The sequence below is a fragment of the Pangasianodon hypophthalmus genome, chromosome 30 (genome assembly GCF_027358585.1).
Source record: "Pangasianodon hypophthalmus isolate fPanHyp1 chromosome 30, fPanHyp1.pri, whole genome shotgun sequence".
Classification (NCBI taxonomy): Eukaryota; Metazoa; Chordata; class Actinopteri; order Siluriformes; family Pangasiidae; genus Pangasianodon; species Pangasianodon hypophthalmus.
In genome coordinates this window covers 4,771,367-4,793,180 of record NC_069739.1, presented here as the reverse complement: position 1 = coordinate 4,793,180, position 21,814 = coordinate 4,771,367, and the positions used below count along the sequence as shown (strand labels likewise).

General features: G+C 38.4%; 1 protein-coding gene across 1 annotated transcript in view; it reads left to right on the top strand.

Moving 5' to 3' along the window:
• The window catches only part of LOC113529223 (protein tyrosine phosphatase non-receptor type 14), a 49,376-nt gene extending 27,731 nt beyond the window's left edge, over positions 1-21,645 (top strand). The window contains exons 4-20 of the mRNA XM_026918271.3: positions 2,718-2,815; positions 4,454-4,521; positions 4,739-4,809; positions 5,258-5,345; positions 5,431-5,519; positions 5,642-5,729; positions 5,976-6,058; positions 6,196-6,247; positions 9,378-9,447; positions 11,370-12,658; positions 12,804-13,061; positions 14,944-15,087; positions 15,735-15,953; positions 16,988-17,116; positions 17,255-17,489; positions 17,664-17,827; positions 18,653-21,645. Of these exons, the coding sequence (XP_026774072.1) occupies positions 2,718-2,815; positions 4,454-4,521; positions 4,739-4,809; positions 5,258-5,345; positions 5,431-5,519; positions 5,642-5,729; positions 5,976-6,058; positions 6,196-6,247; positions 9,378-9,447; positions 11,370-12,658; positions 12,804-13,061; positions 14,944-15,087; positions 15,735-15,953; positions 16,988-17,116; positions 17,255-17,489; positions 17,664-17,827; positions 18,653-18,781 (3,274 nt within the window). The 3' untranslated portion in view covers positions 18,782-21,645. The remainder of the gene's footprint in view (positions 1-2,717; positions 2,816-4,453; positions 4,522-4,738; positions 4,810-5,257; positions 5,346-5,430; positions 5,520-5,641; positions 5,730-5,975; positions 6,059-6,195; positions 6,248-9,377; positions 9,448-11,369; positions 12,659-12,803; positions 13,062-14,943; positions 15,088-15,734; positions 15,954-16,987; positions 17,117-17,254; positions 17,490-17,663; positions 17,828-18,652) is intronic.
• Positions 21,646-21,814: the final 169 nt, after the last annotated feature.

Below are 21,814 nucleotides of genomic sequence, written 5' to 3'. Positions count from 1 at the left end.
TTACATTATTTTCCGACGTTACTTAAAGGCAGCGTTAGTTCTGGTCAGCGATGCCGTGTTGAACACCAAAATGAATGATGAGGTAACTGTTATAACCGATATGCGGCATGACAACCCTAGTGTTGTTGCTTTTTTTGCGTTAGCCTAATTGTAATATATTAGTTCTTTTGCAGTATATGTGCTACACCAGCACTTTTGGTGGTAGCTTATATCCCTATTCGAACAGGATTACTTTCACTGGGTGCAATATTGATTTTTCCCTGCTCGCAATTTCCCATTTTAAAAAAAATCCTGAACCAGTAGCTGAAAAAATATGAGACAAACAAGCATTTCTACAATCAGGATTAAGGAGAATAGGGGAGGGCATAGGGGGCGGGGCTTCCAGGCAGTGTCAGTTAATATCAGCGAGTTCAAAACACATAATTCCAGATTAATATGTCGATTGGCGAATCTCACGTTTTTATTTAGGGGAAAATTAGACTGATCTTTTGGCATATTTTTGCTTGATAAGTTGTACTAGCTACTCTCGTTAAATTGCGGAGCTCGTACGCAGAAAGTGTGAGGTTTGGCGGGTGTGCAGGTCTTTCATGGAGTTTAAAATCATGTCCTTTTTCATATATTGTAAAGGGATTTTTATTCTTTGCTTCCTCTTCATTTATTCACACACTCAGTGTTTAATTTCTCCCTGTCCTGCATTCTTCCTCCATTAGCTGACGTCTAGCACACCTGGACTTTGTTTTGTCGAGAGTAGCCTTGAAATCGCAGCTTTCTGGGGCATTTCTACCCCCACACACAGACACACACAGACACACACACACACAGAGTTTAGCGATGATTATTCCAGACTACAGGCCAAAACATAAATACCGTCTGGAAAGCACCTCTCGCTTCACAGATTCACACAGTCACTCTCTCTCTATCTCATATCCCCTACACACACACACACACACACACGCACACATCAGGCAGACAAAATATGGTTTAAGTTTGGTCTAGTTGCTCTCTCTCTCTCTCTCTCTCTCTCTCTCTCTCTTTCTCTCTCTCTCTGTCTTTTTTAAACCGTTATTTAGTTGGAGGTTGTAATCTGTCTCTGCTCTGCACTGCTAACCCGTCATTATCCAGTGAGAAGGCCATTCCAGTGCCACGGCAACCCTTTAATTAGCAAAACCAGGCCGCCGCCCCACTGCTGGGGGAGGAGCCAGTGTGGTTTGGAGGGCGGAGTCTCTGGGCGACAGGATACACCATAAACCTAGCAGACATTTACAATGTTATTCTGGTTGAGAAGTGTGCACCTACATGCACAACTTACATAACGCCTCTTTGGAGACAAAGAGAAAATAGAGATTACCTTTAAAAAAAAAAAACAAGGAAAAAGTGAAGGAAGCATGAATTTCCAAAGGAATGCAGGAATGGGAAATATTAAACAACACTTTTCCTTCAAAGAATGCTGAAATGCAGCCAGTCGTGTGTGGGCATGTGCGGATTTGTGTGTGACTAAATGTCATGGTAGGAATATCTGACGGTTTTGAAATTGCGGGGACATTTTTCTGGTCCCCCCACGAGAAAAACTACCTTTTTTTTTTTTTTTTTTTTTTTTTTTTTTTCACAGGAAATGCAGCTTTAAAATAAAAATAAAAGAGACTAAATATTTCCTTTTGGTTACAGTTACAGAGGGTTAGGTTTAGGCGTAGTATTAGCTATGTTAATAATTATGTCATAACAAGGTCCTCACAAGGATATTAGGAGAAGTGTGTGTGTGTGTGTGTGTGTGTGTTGGCCACTGACCAAGGTTTTATTTGATGTGTATATAAACCTCAATGCTGTAACTATAGTGATAAAATATCAATAAAGTGCAAACTGACTGGAAGCAGCTGATATAATGATAAAATTTTGAACAGAACGTGGAAATGTCAAGCAACTGAACCTGTCATGTAACACATCACCTTGCGGCTAAATATATCGAGAGAAAATAAAGACACTAGCCAGACTGAAAATATATCTTTTATGTTCGATGATAATGATTATCATGGCTATCACGGTGTCATGGTATTAACTGACCACTTCGAAACATTGAAACATACAAGCTAGTGCAGAAAAAAATTAAAGAAAATATTTATTACGAAATCTTTGTCCAAATGTTGGTCACATGACCCTAATATTTACAGTATGCAGGCTGTACTCATTCTAGGAACTCAATAACTTACTTAAAACCCCAAGAAGCGTTGCTTCTCTGACACGTCCTTATAAAACATTGTTTTCATCTCAGTTTGAAACTCGACTCGGTTTCATTTCTCTCATTCAGCGATAGAGGAAGCACCTCCTGGAATGTCTTTAAAACGAAGAAAAAGCACAAAAACTTACCCCACACGAGACTTTTGAGATATTTTTGAGTACGACAATTACCTTTACATTGTCAGTATTTCTCATTTTGTCATTCTAAGATGAAATACTGGCAAACTCGTTAGCTACCTAACTAGCTTTCCATAATTTATTATATTAGCTACCACTTTTTAGCCTCATCAGTTAGGTTCATTGCAGTACATGGGACCTTTTAGTTAGCTTTTACAAGCTGTTGGAAATGTCCCCTAGCTTAACTGTTAGGATTCGTGCTTCACACTGACAGCGAGCTCGTTTAGCTTTTTTTTTTTTTTTTTTAAACTCATGTACTTTGTGATATTCTGTACACACTTGATCACCCGTGTTTCTGTGTCTCTCAGGTATCAGTACTACCTACAGGTGAAGAAGGAGGTGCTCGATGGGCACCTTCACTGCACCGTGGAGCAGGGCATTCGACTCGCCGGTCTCGCTGTCCAGGGTAAGTGTGTGTGTATGTGTGTGTGTGTGATCTTACTGGTAGCTCGGTGCTGTCATACCTAATATGGTATTTAGAGCAGGAGAGCAGTTATCCACTTGAACTGCTATCAGAACGTTTAGCCAGCAGCTCACGGGAATGTAAACATAAAAAGACAAGAAGGAGAATGTGTAGTTTGTTCATCATGCAAGAATTCAAACAGAAAGATAGTAGCGAACATTATGAAACACAGGAGGAAAGAAGGAGAACAAGATAACGTGCTCCGAGCAGCTCGTTTTATCTTGTTACTCTCTTTGTAAGACACACTCAGGTGAAGAATGTGGAGAGATAGTATTACCATATTGAGTAAAAAGCACACAAAGGCGATGTGACAGAATTAGAGCATGACAGGTTGATAGCAAGTCATGGAAATATTAGTAATATTATTTTAAGCAGTGTTTTTAGCATTACAATGAGAGAACGTACTCTGATAGGTAGTATGTAATTACGTATATGTCTCCATATAAGCTTCCATCCATAGGTGTTCCTATACTTATGGAAAGCTCTGGTATCACATATGGACAGATACACACAACATCAGATGTGTCTCCAGTTGCGTTTACAAAGCATTGACCTCTTGATATGGTCATTCGTACGAAACCTGAAAATGTCAGCATTTAATATCTTATTTCAGTGTTTTAATTACTGTTACCAAACCAGAGTTGTTGTTTTTTTTGCAATAACAGCACGTCACATAGTACGTTTTATATGTTTATAGCTACATTTAATGTTGTGGAACGTCTACAAACAAGTTAGTTCCTATCATTACTTACATTATGGCAGCTATGAACAGTTGTTCCTTCACCAGACTCTTTTTTTTTCTCTATTTTAAAGCTGGTATAACAAACAAAAATGAAAAAACGCAGCTTGCCCTGTTGCCCGAAAAAAAAATAAAAAATAAACAGAAAGCACAAATTCCAAACTCCAAGAAAGACTTTCCCATGTTGGAAAACTTACTGATTGTAACAGAACATTGATACTGGAGACTCCTTCCATAAATGTTACATAAGCACAAACTCCTTGATCCGGAAGACTTTCGGAAAGCATACAGCTTTAACATGAGACTGGAGAGTCCTTCGACAAATGCTAAATAAATGTTTCCTCACTAAAATCTTCTCCATATCAACAATTATCCATAACAGTAATAAGTCCTAAGTTGTTACTATAGAGACGATAACATATTAGATATAAACCTGTGATTTGAATTCCGGTTAGAAATACTGTCAAAGCTGCTTTTATAGAAAATGAATCAACACATTCTGACCAATCAGATTTGAGAATTCAACAGCTGTGCGTTATAAGCTCTTTTTATTCACTAGCTACTGTAAACCAGCTATGTCGTGTCCAGCTGTTTGTCGTTTGTTTAGAAATTTAATATTACAAATGGAGAAGTAACTATTTACACAAGATGCGAGTCATTTTTCAAAAAGAAGCATGTTTGAAAATACCCTGGGAAATGTTTTCATCAAAAGAGTGATGTAGAACATAAATCTTTTGGATAGTGGTAAGAATACAAGTAGCATGAGTAACAAAACTGTGTGGGTTTTTGTTTTTTTTTGGATTTGGATTATTGACTGCTCTTCTCTGTTTCTCTCTCTACAGCCGACTTTGGAGATTTCACTCAATATCTGTCTCAGGATTTCCTCAGGGAATATGTTTTGTTCCCCGTGGTAAGTCTGTGTGTGTGTGTGTGTGTGTGTGTGTGTGCCTCAGGGTATGCATTCCTTTCTCACTGCAGCAGCATACCTGCATGTCACGTAAATACATTAGAAAAAGAAAAGCATATTCCACAGAGGGAAAGAGAAAAAAAACTTCACAGGTGTATCAGGTGTGTGTGTGTGTGTGTGTGTGTGTGTGTGTTCACATGTTTCTCTGCCTCTTCTCTAGAACTGGCCCCACGTTGACGAGGTGCTGGACGACTGGACTCAGAAAGTGGCCGAAGAACACAAGAGTCACTAGTAGGGTTCTCGAATAATGTCTTTAATACAGATTAGCATAGATTAGATCAGAATAATATCTGATGTAGATTAGATCATGTTAAAAGGTTGTGTAGATTAGATTAGAATAACAGCTCACGTGAATTAGAAGAGAAATATCGATTGCATAGATTAGATTAGAATAATGCATTACATTTGTTTATAGATTTTAAACAGAGTCTTATTTACAGTAGATCAGCCAGAGAGATGATTTCAGATCAGTGTTTCAAATCGCCCTGTTTTCAAAACTCTAGTTTGTTTTACTCAAGACAAACGTGATAAAAGCTAGACAGAAGCTAGTGGAAAAAGATTAACGTACAGTGGCTGTGAAAATGGTTGGTGCTTGGGCCCGTCCTTTCTCCTTTACCTAAAAACAGTGCTATTCTCAAAAAAGACTGTGTGTGTGTTTGTGTGTGTGTGTGTGTTTCAGTCAGATGCAGGCCGCAGATGCAGAGCTGCTCTACATTAAAGAGGTGGAGAAACTGGATGGATTTGGGCAGGAGAGCTTTGCTGCTAAAGTAAGATACACACACACACACATTTCTATCCCCATGACACATTTTTCTATGTGTGTTTATGTGCAATTTGTTGTTTTGTCTTCAGGACAACTACACCAATGACATCTTCATCGGAGTTTCGTTTATCGGAATCTTTGCCAAGCACAGGAACGGAAGATCTATCATGCTTCACCGGTGAGACTGACCTCTGACTCTTTTATAACGTATGAAGAGTTTATATCTTCACCGGCCTCCTAACAGCTGCACAACTGCTCTCAGACACGGAAGGTCAGGTTGACTCACTTCCTCTCTCGTAGGTGGAAGGACATCGGAACCATCGGGCACAACAAGTCGGCTATCACCGTGGAGATAACCAGCAAAGACGACACCATCATGTTTCACATGGTCAGTGTTGAGACTGCGCACACTCCAATGCCATCTCACGGGAAACTCTGTGATGTGGAGTCTTTCCCATCTGCAAAACAAACTCAGTGGAAAACAGCTAGCTTCATGCATTCAGCCTGGTTTACATCTTAGCTAGCACAGATTTCTCAATAAACAGCTTAGTCAATAAACATGTTAAAACAACAACATGGACGGTTCGTTTTCACTAACTGTTTTAAGGATGCCCTTTTGATTTTTGTCTTTTAGGAGGACATGGAGATGGCGAAATACATAGCACGCCTCTTCACCGCCAGACACAAGTTTTACAAACAGAACAAGATCTGTGTAGAGTGAGTTCATCTCAAACATTTCCATCCCACTGCTGAACTCCACGGCTCTTTCATATACAACACTGCCACCCGTGGCGGATCAGTGTAACTGCACATAACCCCGGTTTTGTCTTCTGGTGGTTTTTTTTTCCCTGCAGGCCGACCCACTCTCCTGTCACCATACGGAGAAGATCAACCTGGAACAGGCAGGTAAGTTCACCTTTGCACTTTGACCTTTTGCTATGATATACTAACACTGTAGAAGAGTGAATCAACTACAAAAAAAAGTGCCACAGCACCACAGAAACTCTTAGTACAACAAAAAAACCAACATTTTAAGTTCTTAGTTGGCAAGTATTTTGTTAGAGCCCCAGAGAACCTACAATAAATCTATGGTTTCTCTCTTAAGAGCATGTATAAAGAATAAATAATTGCTGACATTGGTATTCCAGTGCGGGTTTTGCGTGTGTTATATAATGTCCTAGGTTTATCCTGGCTGCTCACCATGTTGTTACTTTGTGGTCTGGAATTTCTTATGTAATAATGTGCTTGAAATTTATTTCGGTTTGATTTATGAGTACACCATCATCTGGAGGTGACAGAATATGATATGTATTGTTTCTGCTTCCCGGTCATCCTTCTCGTGGTTCTTGCTGACTTTGTATTAAGTGTAACCTTAAACAGTAGTTGTACCTCATTGTCAGTCCTTGTGTTTTGTCCATGTTGGTGTTTTTCCACATTTCGCCATATTTCCCGCGAAATACGAAGCTCTTAACCATACTTTTGAGGCTTTGACCTAAACGTTTATGACATGCTATTGCCAGCTAGCTTGTAAATGTTTTTAAATCATTATTGCATTTACATGAGGAATAAGATATTTTCAAAAACGCTATTCACGTGGAAAGATGTTTTTTGTAAAAACTACATTTTCAAAAATATCATACATATGCATGTGGACAGGGCCTGCAGTCAAAAAATTAACCTAGTTTACGCATAGCAACTGTGATAATTCTATAATTTATCTATATTGTAGGGTTGAAAATTTTTGAAACTAACAATTTGAAAGCAGGTTGGGACTTTTAGGCCACGCCCACCTGTTCAGTGTGTTCTGCTTGTGTTTAAGCAACTTTTTCCCCCAGTGTTTTCTTTTTAAATCCAAACTTCCATATGCTTTAAAAGTTTAAAAGTAATACCATATAACTAGCTTGTCCAAATATTCTCAAAACTCTTTAGTTAAAGACTCAAATAATTATTAGCCAGGTTAGCTAGTTTTCTCTGCAAACATTAATTAGCTAGGTTAGCTTGCTATATTAGACTATTTATTTGGAAATGAAGTCCAGCATGTTATAAAAAAAAATCATTCCTGTAGCCAGATTTACCAGCCCAAGTGTTAATAATGAATGTAATTCACAAGTTCGGTATCACACTTTTAATAGGATAGACTATGTTTACTAAAACTTTATTGTATGGATGGAAATTCAGTGAAATAGCCAAAGACTGAATCATTCATTCTGACTTCTTGCCTCATATTTGGGCTTGATGTCAGGTTTTCTTTCTCTCATGGTGAATTTTGACCATCAGCATATTTGAAGTGGTCAGAGGTTCTCGAGGTTTGTTTGGGAAGAAGGCAAGACTCATCAAATGTGGTGCTGAATAAAGAGTGCCTACTTAAGTTCTGAGTCAAGGCTCTAAACATACTTCCTTTATATCCGAAGTACACTGAAACCACCAGCATCCAGAAGAAACATGCTTGTTAGCTGAGTAATGTTTTACAACAACTTTGTAGAACTTCATTCCAACTTACCTCTCAGCACACACCACTGAAACAACACCTCCCTGCCATAGTTTTCAATAAGATCTCAAAACTCTTCATTGTTTCCCCATTTAAAACACAACTCACAATATGTGGGTTCTCCCGATGTTCATTTTTAGTAGCTAAAGGTCTAAAGCCAAGTCTTTCCAAGGCCACCACACGGTATTTCCAAGGCCACCACACACCAATTTCGGGTCTGTACCTAAATCCCAATTTTAGTTATTTACTCAAGGCATTTTCCTTTGAGACAAATCTCATTTACAATACAACACAATAGTGATATTATGATTAGCATTTGTATTTGAACTGCTATAAAGTTAAAGAGTGTACGGGAAAGTGCAGATCAGTAGCTGCAAGGTTGTTAAGCTTCCCCAGAGGGACGTTAGGTCTCCGTATAAAGCGGCCCCTCGTTTCCTCACTCTATGCCTAACAATGCAGCTAAAACCGGCACAATGACCCTCAGTGCACCAGCCGCAGCCCCGAGTCTCAGCCTGGCTCTCCATACACACGGAGAACATGATAAGGATTAGAGCGTGGATGTGTGTGTTTAAAGAGAATTAAAAGGCTGCATTAATAATGAACAGAAATGACCACATAAAATTTAAGGACAATGAAATGTGTATGTCCAAGATGACAGCAGTCATCTTTTTTGTACCTCCTAAAAAAAAATCATTTAAGTGTAACTTAAAATAAAAAAAAAACAACTTAAATATTCAATATAACAGACTGATGTTGGCTAACATGCAAGCAAACAGTATAGTATTGTGAGCTAGCTTGTTAACAAACTTGATGTAACATTAAACTGAAGCTAGCTGAACTGCAGCTAGTTATTTTTATCAAATTTCTCTAGTGAGCTAGCGACTTGTGTGCTATCTTATTGTGCATTTAAAAACAGTAAAAAAGTTTGCTACAAACAAACAGTAAAATACAGAGCTAATATTTACGGTGTAAAGTGATGTGTGTATAAGAGGAGACCACCTTACATGGTCACTAGGACATGTTCTGTTATAAAAATGAATCTTAATTGATGTGAAATGCCCAGTCTCCTCTCTGCGGACCAAAAAAATCACCCTGAAGTTAGCCTGTGAAATTCAACAGGAAAGCGGGGACCTGGAAACACTGCATCATTATCTGTTGTCCTGATTAGATAAATCAAACTCATTACATGATTGGATGAGAAACGGCGCTCCTTATATAATAAATTCAATAGATTCAACAGCAAAAAGAGTAAAACATTTTCACACAGAAAGAAAAGTGGGGATTAGTACATGATTTACTACAGTCACAACGGGGACTTCTGAACCGTTTTTATATAGTTTAAGTACCTGCACATTACTTTACATTTTTTACCTTTAATCTATTTTTGTATATCTAGCAAAAGATTTTACATTCAAATCTAATTTTAAGTTCAAATCTGTTTGATTTTTGAAGAATTACTCAACTCTGCGTACATTTAACTACCAGTACTAGCTTTAAGTACTACTCTTTTTCTGTTATTTATATCTATTCTCTATGTTTCTTTATCAGCATAGGCCACAGTCCTGTATTGCACACTCTCAGTATCCTGATCACTATCAGGAGACGCAGAGCTCTCAAGGTAAACACACACACACACACACACACACACACACACACAAACACGCTTCCTGGTAGAGTTGCTGTCATGACGTGTTTTCCCAGATACTCCTCTGAATCATGACTCCGTACCACGTCACGTCACCATATTTTTACCGTTTTTTTCACTACACAGTAAGATGTTATCTTTTATTTATAAAGCCTCAGGCATCACTGCAGCTGGATTTGTTTGGTGAAATGTTTAGATGAGCTGCAACACACACCTTCGCAAACACAGATAAGGACTGCATTTTTTGTTAGTAAAAAGGCTCATTCTTGGTTTGTTAGAATGTATCCATGAACCGTGTACATTGTGGCATGGAGATTTCCCTGATGGGCGGAGACTGGGTCTATGTGCATTGGCCTGGATAAACTCTTCACATGGTGAAATTTTGGCATTTTCTAGTATACATAGTTCAGAAAACTTTCTTGAACTGATATATAGTATTTTTAAAAATCTTTTGCATGTATCTCAGCCACGAGTAAAGTTCTAGTGTTTTAAAGTCCCCCGAAAGTGAAAAATGGAAAGCCGCTATCTGATTACAAAATGAATTAATCAGGACTATGTCTGGTTTGCTATGCCACATAAACTATTTAAATGCTTAAATCTAATTATTTTGTGGTACTGAAGAACCAAAAGCGGTTCGAGGAAGGTATTTATTTAAACGATTTTAAATGAGACTTCTGTTTCAATTAAGACATAATAAATAGATAAATATATAATTCAATCATGAGGATTAAATAGAAATCCATAATTAATTGCTTTAAATATGTATGCCTATATTCCGGTCTCTGTCTGTCTTTCTGTCTCTTCTCTCTCTCTCTCTCTCTCTCTCTTAGTCTCATACACACATATCACACACACTCAGACTCAGACACACCTTCGTAATCCTTGAAGTCAGCTCTCTAATTATTCAGTTTTTGATCTCTCTGCTGGAAATTAACACACACAAACACACACACACACACAGATTCACAGCATGACCACATGATAAGCAGAGTATGTGAGTTAATTACTGTGCCACTAGGTCTGAAGTTGTTTAATAGATCTAAGGAAACTTCCGTGACCCAGAGACTTTTATTGCTTTAGTGCGGTTTGGAATTACGGTCTGATCATCTTATATAAGCATGCAGTAATGAAGCCTGGAATATCTGAAGATTTAGTTTGTTAAATGTGGGTGTGCTTGAATCAAGGCAGTTAAATCAACAGCTAGTGGTATCGTTTCTACTGGAGTTGATCAAAACTACAAAGGCAACTCGTGTTTTCTCTAAAGTGTTCTCTTTTTTTTAGTAAAACTGCTGCATAGTAACATTGTGAAAACATCTTGAAACACATTATATATGTTTATATTGAATCATTTGTGATTCTGGCTATTAGTATTCTTGCTAATCTCCGGAGAAGTTTGCGGTTGTGGATCATGCTGTTAAGGTGACATTTATTGCTAGTGCAGTTGCACTGGAGTTTAATAGGAGAAAAAATGTCATCATCGTCATCGGCAGATACTCGGCTTTGCTAGTTAGCGATCTACGGGTTGATGAGTGTGATGATGGTACGTTCACGGTGGTATTAGCGTGAATCTTTGAAAGCTGGTCTGTTTGAGCAGAGTGTACAGTTGATGAGATGAGAAAGCTGAACAGAGTACTAAAGCACTGCCACATCGCTCACTTTAGGTAGAGATGAAATAAAGGCTAAATTCCACTGCACCAATGTGGGCATTTTGGGTAATGTAGTAAACCATAAACTCTAGTCATGATATTTAAGAAAAGTGTATTGCAACAAAGTTTATTATAATATCAAGAATATTTTGTCATATTATGCTGTCCTACAATAATTAATAATAATTCACACAGCGTCTCTCTCTCTCTCTCTCTCTCTCTCTCTCTCTGTCTCTCTGCCCCCAACAGACAGTATCTTCCATGAAGACCCGTACTGTAAGTCAGAGACGAGTCTGGTGGAGTTTAGTTTCCGTAACGGCCTGGTTCCTAATGGCAGTATGTGCAGCAGCCCGAGCGTAAGCTCCCTGAACCGCTCACAGACTTTCGTTCACTCCTCGCCCATGTCTTCGAGTCCCAGCATCCCTGGTAGTGAGCTCATGCGGCCTGACTACATCCCCAGCCACCGACACTCAGCCATCATCCCTCCTTCCTACAGGCCCACACCAGAGTACGATGCTGTGATGCGGCAAAAACGCTGCCTCCTCCCAAACACACCCACCGTCGACTGTCACAGCCAATCACTGCGCAGCCTCAATATCAGCAACACGTATGTTTACCGTCAACCGTCGCTAGTGTACAGCCAGCCAGAAATGCGTGAGCAAGGCCCGTACCACGCTCCCTATGCTGGAGGTGGAGGCCCTCAGCCGGTATATGGACTTCATGCTGGCCCCTCCCCATCTCATCAGGGTCAGATGGTACATTCTACAACGGCTCAGCCACAATCTGGCGCCGCTAACGGCATCTCACATACCGTCAGCACGCCAGAGCTGGCCAACACTAAACAGCAAGTGGTTAACAGGACTACCCATGTGTTTAGGAACCACCAATCAAGGCCTCCACCCCCTTACTCGGCATCCTTTAGGCCTGCTACCAGCACGCCAGATCTGGCAAGCCACCGGCAACGCTGCATCGGAGGCTCTAGTCCGGAACTGGTGACGCGTAAAGTGCAGCTGTCAGTGAAAACCTTCCAACCAGACAGCTCAGCTGTAGTGCACCAGTCACTACAGGAAATGAGCGAGCCACTAACGGCTATGAAGCACCGTTCCACGCTCGCCAAACGCCACAGCATGGAAGTCGCAATGGTCCTCAAGGGAGCCAGTGTCGCCCCCTTGCCTCGAAGGAACACACTACGAGAGCAAGTGCCACCCCTGATCCCTCCTCAGCAGGCACAGGTCCCGCCTCCTCCACCGCCTCAGCTGGCTGAGGTGCAAATGCCAGCCCAGAAATCCTCCACCTCTGACCCAACATACCAGCATCAGAAAACACTCTCTAATGTCACCATGCTGATCCACAGCAGTGAGAGCGAGGAGGAAGAGGAGGAGTATGCCCCTGAGCTGGATGTTCATATCCCAGGACTGAACGAGGACATCAGTGCTCAACTGCAGGCGGCGCTCGCTAACATCCCTAACAAACCTCCGCCGGAATACCCGGGACTGCGGTCCAGCAGCAGCAACATCACACTCAGACACCACAACCAGGTACTTCACCCATGCTGTTGTTATGTAGGTAAATGATAAAATAAAGTGGACATTATATCCAAACCTAACTAACCCTGTTTCAGTACACAGATTTGATGGTATTTAATGAGATAAAACATCATCATGCTGTTGTGTACGGATGCAGGACCGGAGCCGAGGTTCTCCAGAGGCGGCGCAGGTGCAAACGCAGGTCGATGTCCATGCAGGAGGGCACCGCGAGAGGCAAAGTCCGAGCCGTATGGAGCCAGTGGGCCTGAGCGGGGCGACTCTGGGACCGTCCATCTCCGAACCCGACCTCACCAGCGTGAAGGAGAGAGTGAGGAAAGAGCCGGTGAAAGAGAGACCTGTCTCCGAGATGTTTGCCATCGAGGACAGCATTGTGGAGAGAGAGATTGCACAGAGGGTGAGAAAGACCTCCGCCTCTTTACCGATGTCTTTTTCATTCATTTGCATTCAGAACTTCAACTTACATAATTTATAACTTTTTACATTTGATCTCCTTATTTAAATCATTATTTTTTTTCAACTGCATCCTCTCAGGAATATCTTAGGATTGTAAATTTCCCAAAACATTAGTGTCACTTAAAGCAACATATTTACTGTTTATTTATTTTTAAATTGTAGTAAATTTAAAGTACTTTTGTGCGATGATACAGAACAGCACGCCTCTGCCGCAAATCTGCATCCAGGACTAGCTGTACCTGAGTACGTGTCTCGTTCCCATCACAAAATCCTAAGTAGGAGGAGTTTCTCTGGAGGTTATTGGTTAGAGGTATAAAACTAGGCATAATCTCATTTAATAGTGTGTGCAATGACAAGTTTCCCTCACAGATTGAAATGCAAAGAAAATAAATGGGAAGCCTTTTGGGATTCGCGCAAACTAAAAGACGTTTAATTGGATCACGAGGGGAAAAAGTCAAGCTACGCTGTGTGAAAATACATGCAAGTGAATCTGAAATTTTAAATTGCTGTATAAAATTGTGGTAATTCCTTGTAAATCAGCCAGAAAGAGAAAATAATACGCTAGAAAATACAGTATGTGGTCTTCTGTGTGTAGTAATTGGTTAGTGTTAATACTGGGTTGAGCACACACACACACACACACACACACACACATATATATACACACATACAGGCTCACATATTTGTATATGTAGGTTTTAAGGAAACATTAGTCTCTAATCTGGATTAAATGCACAGATTATGTAAGGAATGAGCTCAAATTATTGAGAGTTAATGCAGCCTTACACACAGTTGTTATTGTGTGTGTGTGTGTGGAGAATCATGTTGCAACGTGTGTGTTTTTGACACTCCCGTTACTATGACACGTCTCTCCACACCCCACCTATCCATGATATTATCATCCTAATAATCTTTTGTGTATGTGTATGCGTGAGTGTACATGCACATGGCTGTTTGCGCATGAATGTGTACACTTTTGTGTGTGTGTGTACACGTTAGAGCTGTCACATTCCTTTTTTATGAGAATATGACTGAGACTATAATTTTATTTTGCCACAAAATGAGCAATAGGGCTGGAATATGCATTCATGTTGTGTGAAATTAAAAAAGGATGTAGTGATTATTTATGCTCAGTAATATTTTCTTTAGAGGTCCATTTCTTATGCGACCCATAACCCATGTGAAATATCGCATGCTCAAAATGTATAAGGAGTCAAATTGTACAATGGAATTTAAAAACTGATTATCGAATGAGTTAAAAAAATTGAAAATGCTTTTAATTATTTCTCAAATAGTAAAAAAAATAAATGTATATTACTCCTCCTTTGATCTGTTTTATAGACCCCAACACATGTCCAGTCATTTACTTATTTCCTATTTCACTCGCACAATATTTCATCATCTCCTCACTGCTTAAATGATAATGAGGGGGCGTGTCCAAACCTATCCATCCGTTTGATTGGTCCAGGATGGCGCTCTGCTTTGAAGACCTAAAGGGACAGGCTGAGGAATTATTTTTACTGCAATACAAGTTCCCTTGTAATAGTTTTGTGTTTTAGGGATACAATGTTTTTTTTAGTATAAAAAAAAAAGTATAAAAACATAAATGTAAAAATGTCATGCATGAATAGAGACGACATTTTTAACCGTTTCATGTCTTTTATGTTGTAATATATTGTAATATATCAGCACATACCCAGCTGATCATTTTGGAAAGTAGGGAGGGGAGATTAAATTAGACCTAAAGTTTATTAAAGGTTATTAAAATCGTGTGTTTTGTGGGTCTGTGAGAAATGACAGCTGGTTTCTCTTTTTTCTTGAAGACTCTGGAGAGGCAGAAGATGTCGGTGGACTCGATGAAGAGGCCTCTGATGATGGCCGCTATGAACGGACTCTACGTGAGCCGCATGCCCGTCCCAGAAAACCCACGCGAGGACGTCTCCACTAAGGCCAACACAGACGAGATGGTAAGATGGGGAGTGTAGTCTCTAATTTTATTATTTTTATCTAATTTATTTGCAAAGTGGTCAGGAAGTTGACTTGAAATGAAACAAACCACCAACAGGTGAAACGTCTTTCATCTGTGTAAGTAAACTGATTTTAATGAGTTTACACCAGACTTTAGTTTCGATAAAGTTTTTACATTTTAGTAACTTGCAAAACATTAAGTCATTAAGTCACGATTTGGGGTTAAGAATGTTTATTTAGTTACATTGTTTGTTTTTTTGTTTTTGTTTTTTTTTTTACTAATTTTGTTGACTTGCGTGTGATTTATTCACTTTAGTATACATATTGCATATTGTATACATATTTAGTACATATTGCCTACTAAATGTGCTTTTTAAACACACACACACACACACACACATATATATATATATATATGTATATATATATATATATATATATATTTTTTTTTTTGATAGATTATTTATTTATTTATTTGGTCGGTTGTTGTTTTATTTTATTTATTATTTTTTATTTTATTTATTTTATTTTTATTTATTTTTTTAGATATTTCCGATATTTGCAAATTTTTTTATATATACGAAGTTACCTACTTAAAAGTAAAGCAGCATACAATCTAACCTGTGTGTGTATGTGTGTGTGTCAGTGTAAGCATCTGGAGCTGAGGTTGGAAGAGGAGCGGCTCTTCGCCGAATACGAGCAGATCCCTAAAAAAAGACCCGAGTGTAACCTCGCCACAGCCACACTGCCCGATAACACCGAGAGGAACCGGTTCCGTGACGTGGTTCCGTATGAGGAGAACCGTGTAGAGCTGGTACCAAACAAAGAGAACAACACGGGCTACATTAACGCCTCCCACATCAAGGTGAGTTCCACGTCATCGTGCAGTATCCGATGTAGACTGACGACTTTTCAAACCACAGAGCTAAGAAGCAGCCTCGGAAAAACAAATAAACAAACTCTAGGAGTTTTAAAAATAAAACAGGCAAATCTCCATGGAATGTCTAAAGCCTCTCGAAGCGCTGGAATTACACGGTGCCGTTCCAAATGTCCTCCGAGAGCCCTGTTCCGTCTTTAGCTTCAGATCTGCTGCTGCGTGCCAAACGTAATTTAGAACTTTTAGTTCTGCTGTTATTGTATTTTTTTTCCAGACAGAGGATATTCGTGATGTGCATTTTTTTTTTTAAATTGAATATATTCATTTTAGATGTATTAGATATCTGATGACATCATACTAGCCCTCCTTTTTCTCCGCAGTGTAAAGTGAAAGATTGTATCCAGACAAAATGTTAATAGATTCTCCACAAATGAAGATATATTCAGTTTCAGATTCATTCACTTTAATATACAAGAGTACATATTGCCTAGTAAATGTGCTAAAAATTTTAAATAAATTTTTTTAATTTAAAAATAAAATTTTTAAAATTATTAATTTGTTTTATTTGTTCAAAAATGTTAGATTTATTTATTTGTTGTTTGTTTGTTTGATCGGCTATTGTTGATTTATGTTATTTATTTATTTTGGGTTTTGTTTTGGTTTTTTTGTTTGTTTGTTTATTTGTTTTTTAGTTTTTTAGGGGTGTTTTTTTTTATTATTATTTTTCATTAATGAACACAGTCAAGATACAAGTTGTGGGTTAAACTTCCACTCACTCATGCCATTTGTAACAGTGGATCAGTTCAGGAAATATATCAAATCTAATCAGATACCAGCTCTAGCAGTTCAGGCCGATATCAGACCCATACCTACACTCACAACTGAGTAGGTTGTATTTGGTTTTGCTGGCGATGCAGCAGGATGTGTTTTAGCTGATGCTGCTGCCCTCTAGTGGAAGATAAAGATTTTAAACATCATCCTCCTGGGTGTTTCTCTGTCTTTGCATATGTGTGTTCATGCAGATGGTGATCAGAGGGGAGGAGTGGCATTATATTGCGACGCAGGGCCCTCTTCCCAACACTTGCCACGATTTCTGGCAGATGGTCTGGGAGCAAGGGGTCAATGTCATCGCCATGGTTACGGCTGAGGAGGTACAGGCACTGAGTGTAAATTTGTATTTAGTTGGGACTTTCGACACCAAGCATTTTATTAGTTAATATTTTAATAACATTTCTTACGTATTAAATATTGTGTATAATGTAAATGGAGAACTTTTCATGTCTTTGCAGGAAGGAGGTCGGTCTAAGAGTCACAGGTACTGGCCGAAACTCGGCTCCAAACACAACTCGGCCACCCACGGCAAGTTCAAGGTCACCACCAAATTCCGTACAGACTCAGGTTGCTATGCAACGACGGGGTTAAAGGTCAAGCACCTGCTGTCTGGTCAGGAACGGACCGTGTGGCACCTGCAGTACACCGACTGGCCCGAGCACGGCTGCCCCGAATATGTCCAGGGCTTCCTCGGTGAGTAAACCATAATCGATTTCCTTCTTAACACCTGCCACGTGTAGTTCTTTACGTAGTAGAACTTATCATTTCTGAAATACCAAAATGCACAGAATTGTGAATTTGTCCTTCATGGTAGAGTTGTTTCCCAGTTCCTTCTTCTGAGCAGTGTTCACACTTTCCCTGCTCTAGCATACCTGGAGGAGATCCAGTCTGTGCGTCGACACACTAACAGCATGTTGGACGCCTCGAAGAACCCCAAGCCTCCGGTTGTGATTCACTGCAGCGCCGGAGTCGGACGCACCGGAGTCGTTATTCTCACCGAGCTCATGATCAGCTGCCTGGAGCACAACGAGGTAATAACCACCACACTGAGGTTTGAGACGCGGCCCTGTCTTCTCAATGATGGTGACACGGTCGAGCGAGCATCACTCGCAACACTCTCTCTACCAGATCATCTTCAATCTTTTGTGCTTGGTTGAATCACTTCTTAAAAAGATTGTTTTATTATTTTATCAGCTTAAGTGAGGTTCATTCAGTAAGGAATAAAACACTTGGGGACATGTTGTTATAGGAAAATAATCAATAACCACCTCATTGTTGATGATTTTCTAATAACAGCAAGTTCTCGTTTACCAGAGCAATGTGCCATATTTATTACACAAAATGTCTTTTTTTTATCCTTTTATTGTTATGTTTAATGTCTTGGAAACTGTGAAATCTGTGAAACAAGTTAGTTCCTGGTATCATTTACGTTATAGCAGCTATAAACATTCGTTCCCTCACCAGCCTCTCTTTTTTGTTTCTTTTGGATTTAATAAAACAAACAAACAAAAAAATGCAGCTTGTCATGTTACAGAAAAATCACAACGTGTAAACTCCTCTGTCATGAAGACTTTCCCATGGTGGAAAACGTACTGATCCTTATAAAGCCCTGGCACTGGAGACTCCTTAAACATGTATGCATGTTTACATTTAAAACCACCAAAAGGACTAAAATGAGGGCAAAAGCTGGACGTAGTAAAGAAGAGTGTTTTATTTTATGGCAATAAAATATTACGGCAGTTCTAGATAAACTGTCTTGCTAACTCTGTAGTCTGTCAGTTTTCTCCCAGTAATATCTTTATTAGTATGATCACTAATTCTCACTAATTCTCTCTCTCTCTCTTTCTTTCTTTCAGAGGGTGGAGGTCCCAGTGATGCTAAATCACTTGAGACAGCAGAGGATGTTGATGGTTCAGACCGTCGCGCAGTACAAGTTTGTGTATCAGGTTTTGATCCAGTTTTTGAAGAACACCAGACTCATCTGAGTCAGACTGTGTGTGTGTGTGTGTGTGTGTGTGTGTGTGTGTGTGTGTTGCCTTTAACTTAAGGGCATGAAACATCTCTTCTCGGGCTGAAACATCTCTACTCATCTCTGGAAAAAGGACCAAACACAATATCCTATCCTCAGTAAATGAGTGGAGAAATGCCTGATTATTCATATTTTTCAATATTTTTTGTTTTGTTTGTTTTGTCTTGGAGGACAGCACCTCTCCGTTATAATTTCTAAAAACACAGCTGAAGTCTTCTCATTCTTGTAGCTACACCTTCTGTAAACGTGAATTCATATGGAGGTCATAAATTTTGTTCATTAGGTGAATTTCTCGAAATGAAATTATGAGAGGTATGGCTTCCATAAATATGTAAAGTGTATTTTTTTTTTTTTTTTTTTACTTCCATACTGTATTTTCCAGGCTGTAAGTTACACTGCCGTACATAACACACCTCAAGAGAAATTCCATCTGCCTAGAGAATTTGCATTAATATATGAAGTAAGGAATAAAACACTTGAGGGTGTGCTGTTATAGGAAACTAATCAACAACGCAGTGATACTGTTACCATCGTGGAGGTGATTATTTATCAATAACAGCACATCCGGAAGAGTTTTATTCCTCTTATACCACACCAGTTTGCAATGCTAACAATAATTTTATTTATTCAAGAACAACACTTTGTACTTTTTATACAGATACTTTTCTACAAAAGTTTGGGCACCCCTGGCCAGATTACATATTTTGTTGAATTTTGACATGAAAAGAAATAAACACAACCTCCTATTTAAAAAAAAATATATATATATATTTTTTTTTGTTATGTGAATGCATAGTTACTTTACATTTGGTGAACCTAAAAATTTAAATTGTGGCATGTGCATAAGTTTGGACACCCTTCTCATTTACTTTATACTGCAGTAACATTTGCAGAAAAAAAATAATATTTTATTTTTTAAAATACTTTGCTGCAGAGGTTGTGTTTACTACTTTTCACTTTAAAAATCAACAAAATAAACCCAAACATATGCATACAACTGTCTGCGTATTAAAGATTACGGCTGTTGTGTAATGTTAATTCAAAGTCATTTAAATAACATCTCGACATTTAACTAACATGAAGAATTAAGGCTTCTGTTATAAAATGATACCGTTGATGTCGTCTCTTCGCAGCAACATATAGTCCGGAGAATACAGTATATCTTAAAAAAATAAATAAATAAAAATTTTTAAAAAACCTGTACATATCAATTTTCACGAGCGCATTTTGATATTTAATTTTTTTATTATATTTTTTTATTTATTATTTTCCTTGTCGTCTCTCTTTAGGTCGTTAGGTTTTTATACACGGGCGAAAACCTTTTTTCATTATATTGCAACAATTATGTACATTTCTTAAGTCTTTTGTTAGCTCGGTGTGCAGATGATTCTAAGCTAATTCGGTTTCATTTATGTTTATGTTGTTTATTTTGAAGTTATTGTGTTCAAAAGCAACACATTTTTTTGTTGTTTGTGACGTTGGCTATGGCCGATTTTATATTTTCACAAAAGGATGCCCTGTGGATGTGGGCGGAGTCATCCTGGAAGACACCACGCCCATCAGGATAAACTTTGGATTGATTTGCAGCTTCATTCTGAAGGCATAAATGGAACCAAATTATGGCAGCAAAAATAAATAAATGTCCCCCCCCATGCATGTTGCATAACAGTGGGACCATCCTTTAATACGTCACTCATCTGTCACGCACAATGTTAAATATTTGAGATTTATTCCACAGCTGATTATCGACACATGCCTAACTGACACCGTGACATTTTTGAAAAAACAGATTGGAATCCATAACACATAACATAGTAATGTTAAGTAGGCCTCATTGTACAGTAATAATTTAAGGCTGCATTAATGTATGATTGGACTATATTATAGAAGCCATGGTGTTGTGCATGTATATATATTTGAATCTTTCATTGTGAGGCTTCAGCTTTTGTGCGTTGTGAGCTCTAAGAACGTGTTCAGGTTTCTGAATCGTATTCAAATGATCATATGCTAGCACTTCAGTGCATTGTTTTTTTTTTTAAAATTTTCTTTTCTTGTGTTTTGTGTCGTTTTGTTTCGTTTCATTGCTGTACATATCCTGTGTAGGGAAATTGAGCCACATTTCCAATATGTTCCCTTTGCAGTGCACTAGTGAAGTGCCCTAAGCCAGTATATTAGTGCCTTACTGAACATAGAGAAGATCTGGAGCGACCCACTTTATTCTACTCTATTCTACTCTATTCTACTCTACATTTCACTTCCAAACTGAAACTCAGTTCTAAATGTTTTAGAACCAATTATTGGGTCATTCAGTGCTTCTGAGTCACTATATTTCAGATACGTGTTTAGTAATAATTTTATAATATGCTAAAAGAAATTGATGCAACTAAGCTGTGTAAAATTCTATTAGCTTACTTCGATATGAATGTTCTAAAATCTGATACGACTTGGTACTATTAAATACCATAAAACAGAAAACTATGCATGTTTTTTTATATATATATTTTTACATGTATATAAGTATACACATGGAAAACATAAGCTTCTGTTAGCTCTTTTATACGTAATATGTGTGTCTTTGCTAATGTTTCTACAGTGACAGTATTTTTGCTACGTTGCAGTCCAGTCTCTCTCTGCAGGTATCTTTTTTTATTTTCTCGCTCATTCCTACTTGTTATTAATTACCAAATTACTATTATTTCCAAATTTCTACTTAATTATGTACATATATTTTGTTTATGCTTTTTTTTTTCCAAAATGAAAACTTTTTTTTTTTCAGAACTGTCATACTTGCCTATTATACAATAAAGCATTATTTTCTCAGTCTTGTCCAAAGTCTGAATATATATTGCTAATAAAGACTACTGTAAAAGAGTGACCTTCAGTTTAAATTAAGTATTAAATGAAAATTTTGTTTTGTAGATAAACTGTACAATAAAGCTACATATTTTCCTTTCTTTGCCCAGAAACCAAGGTGTACAAACTTTTGCAC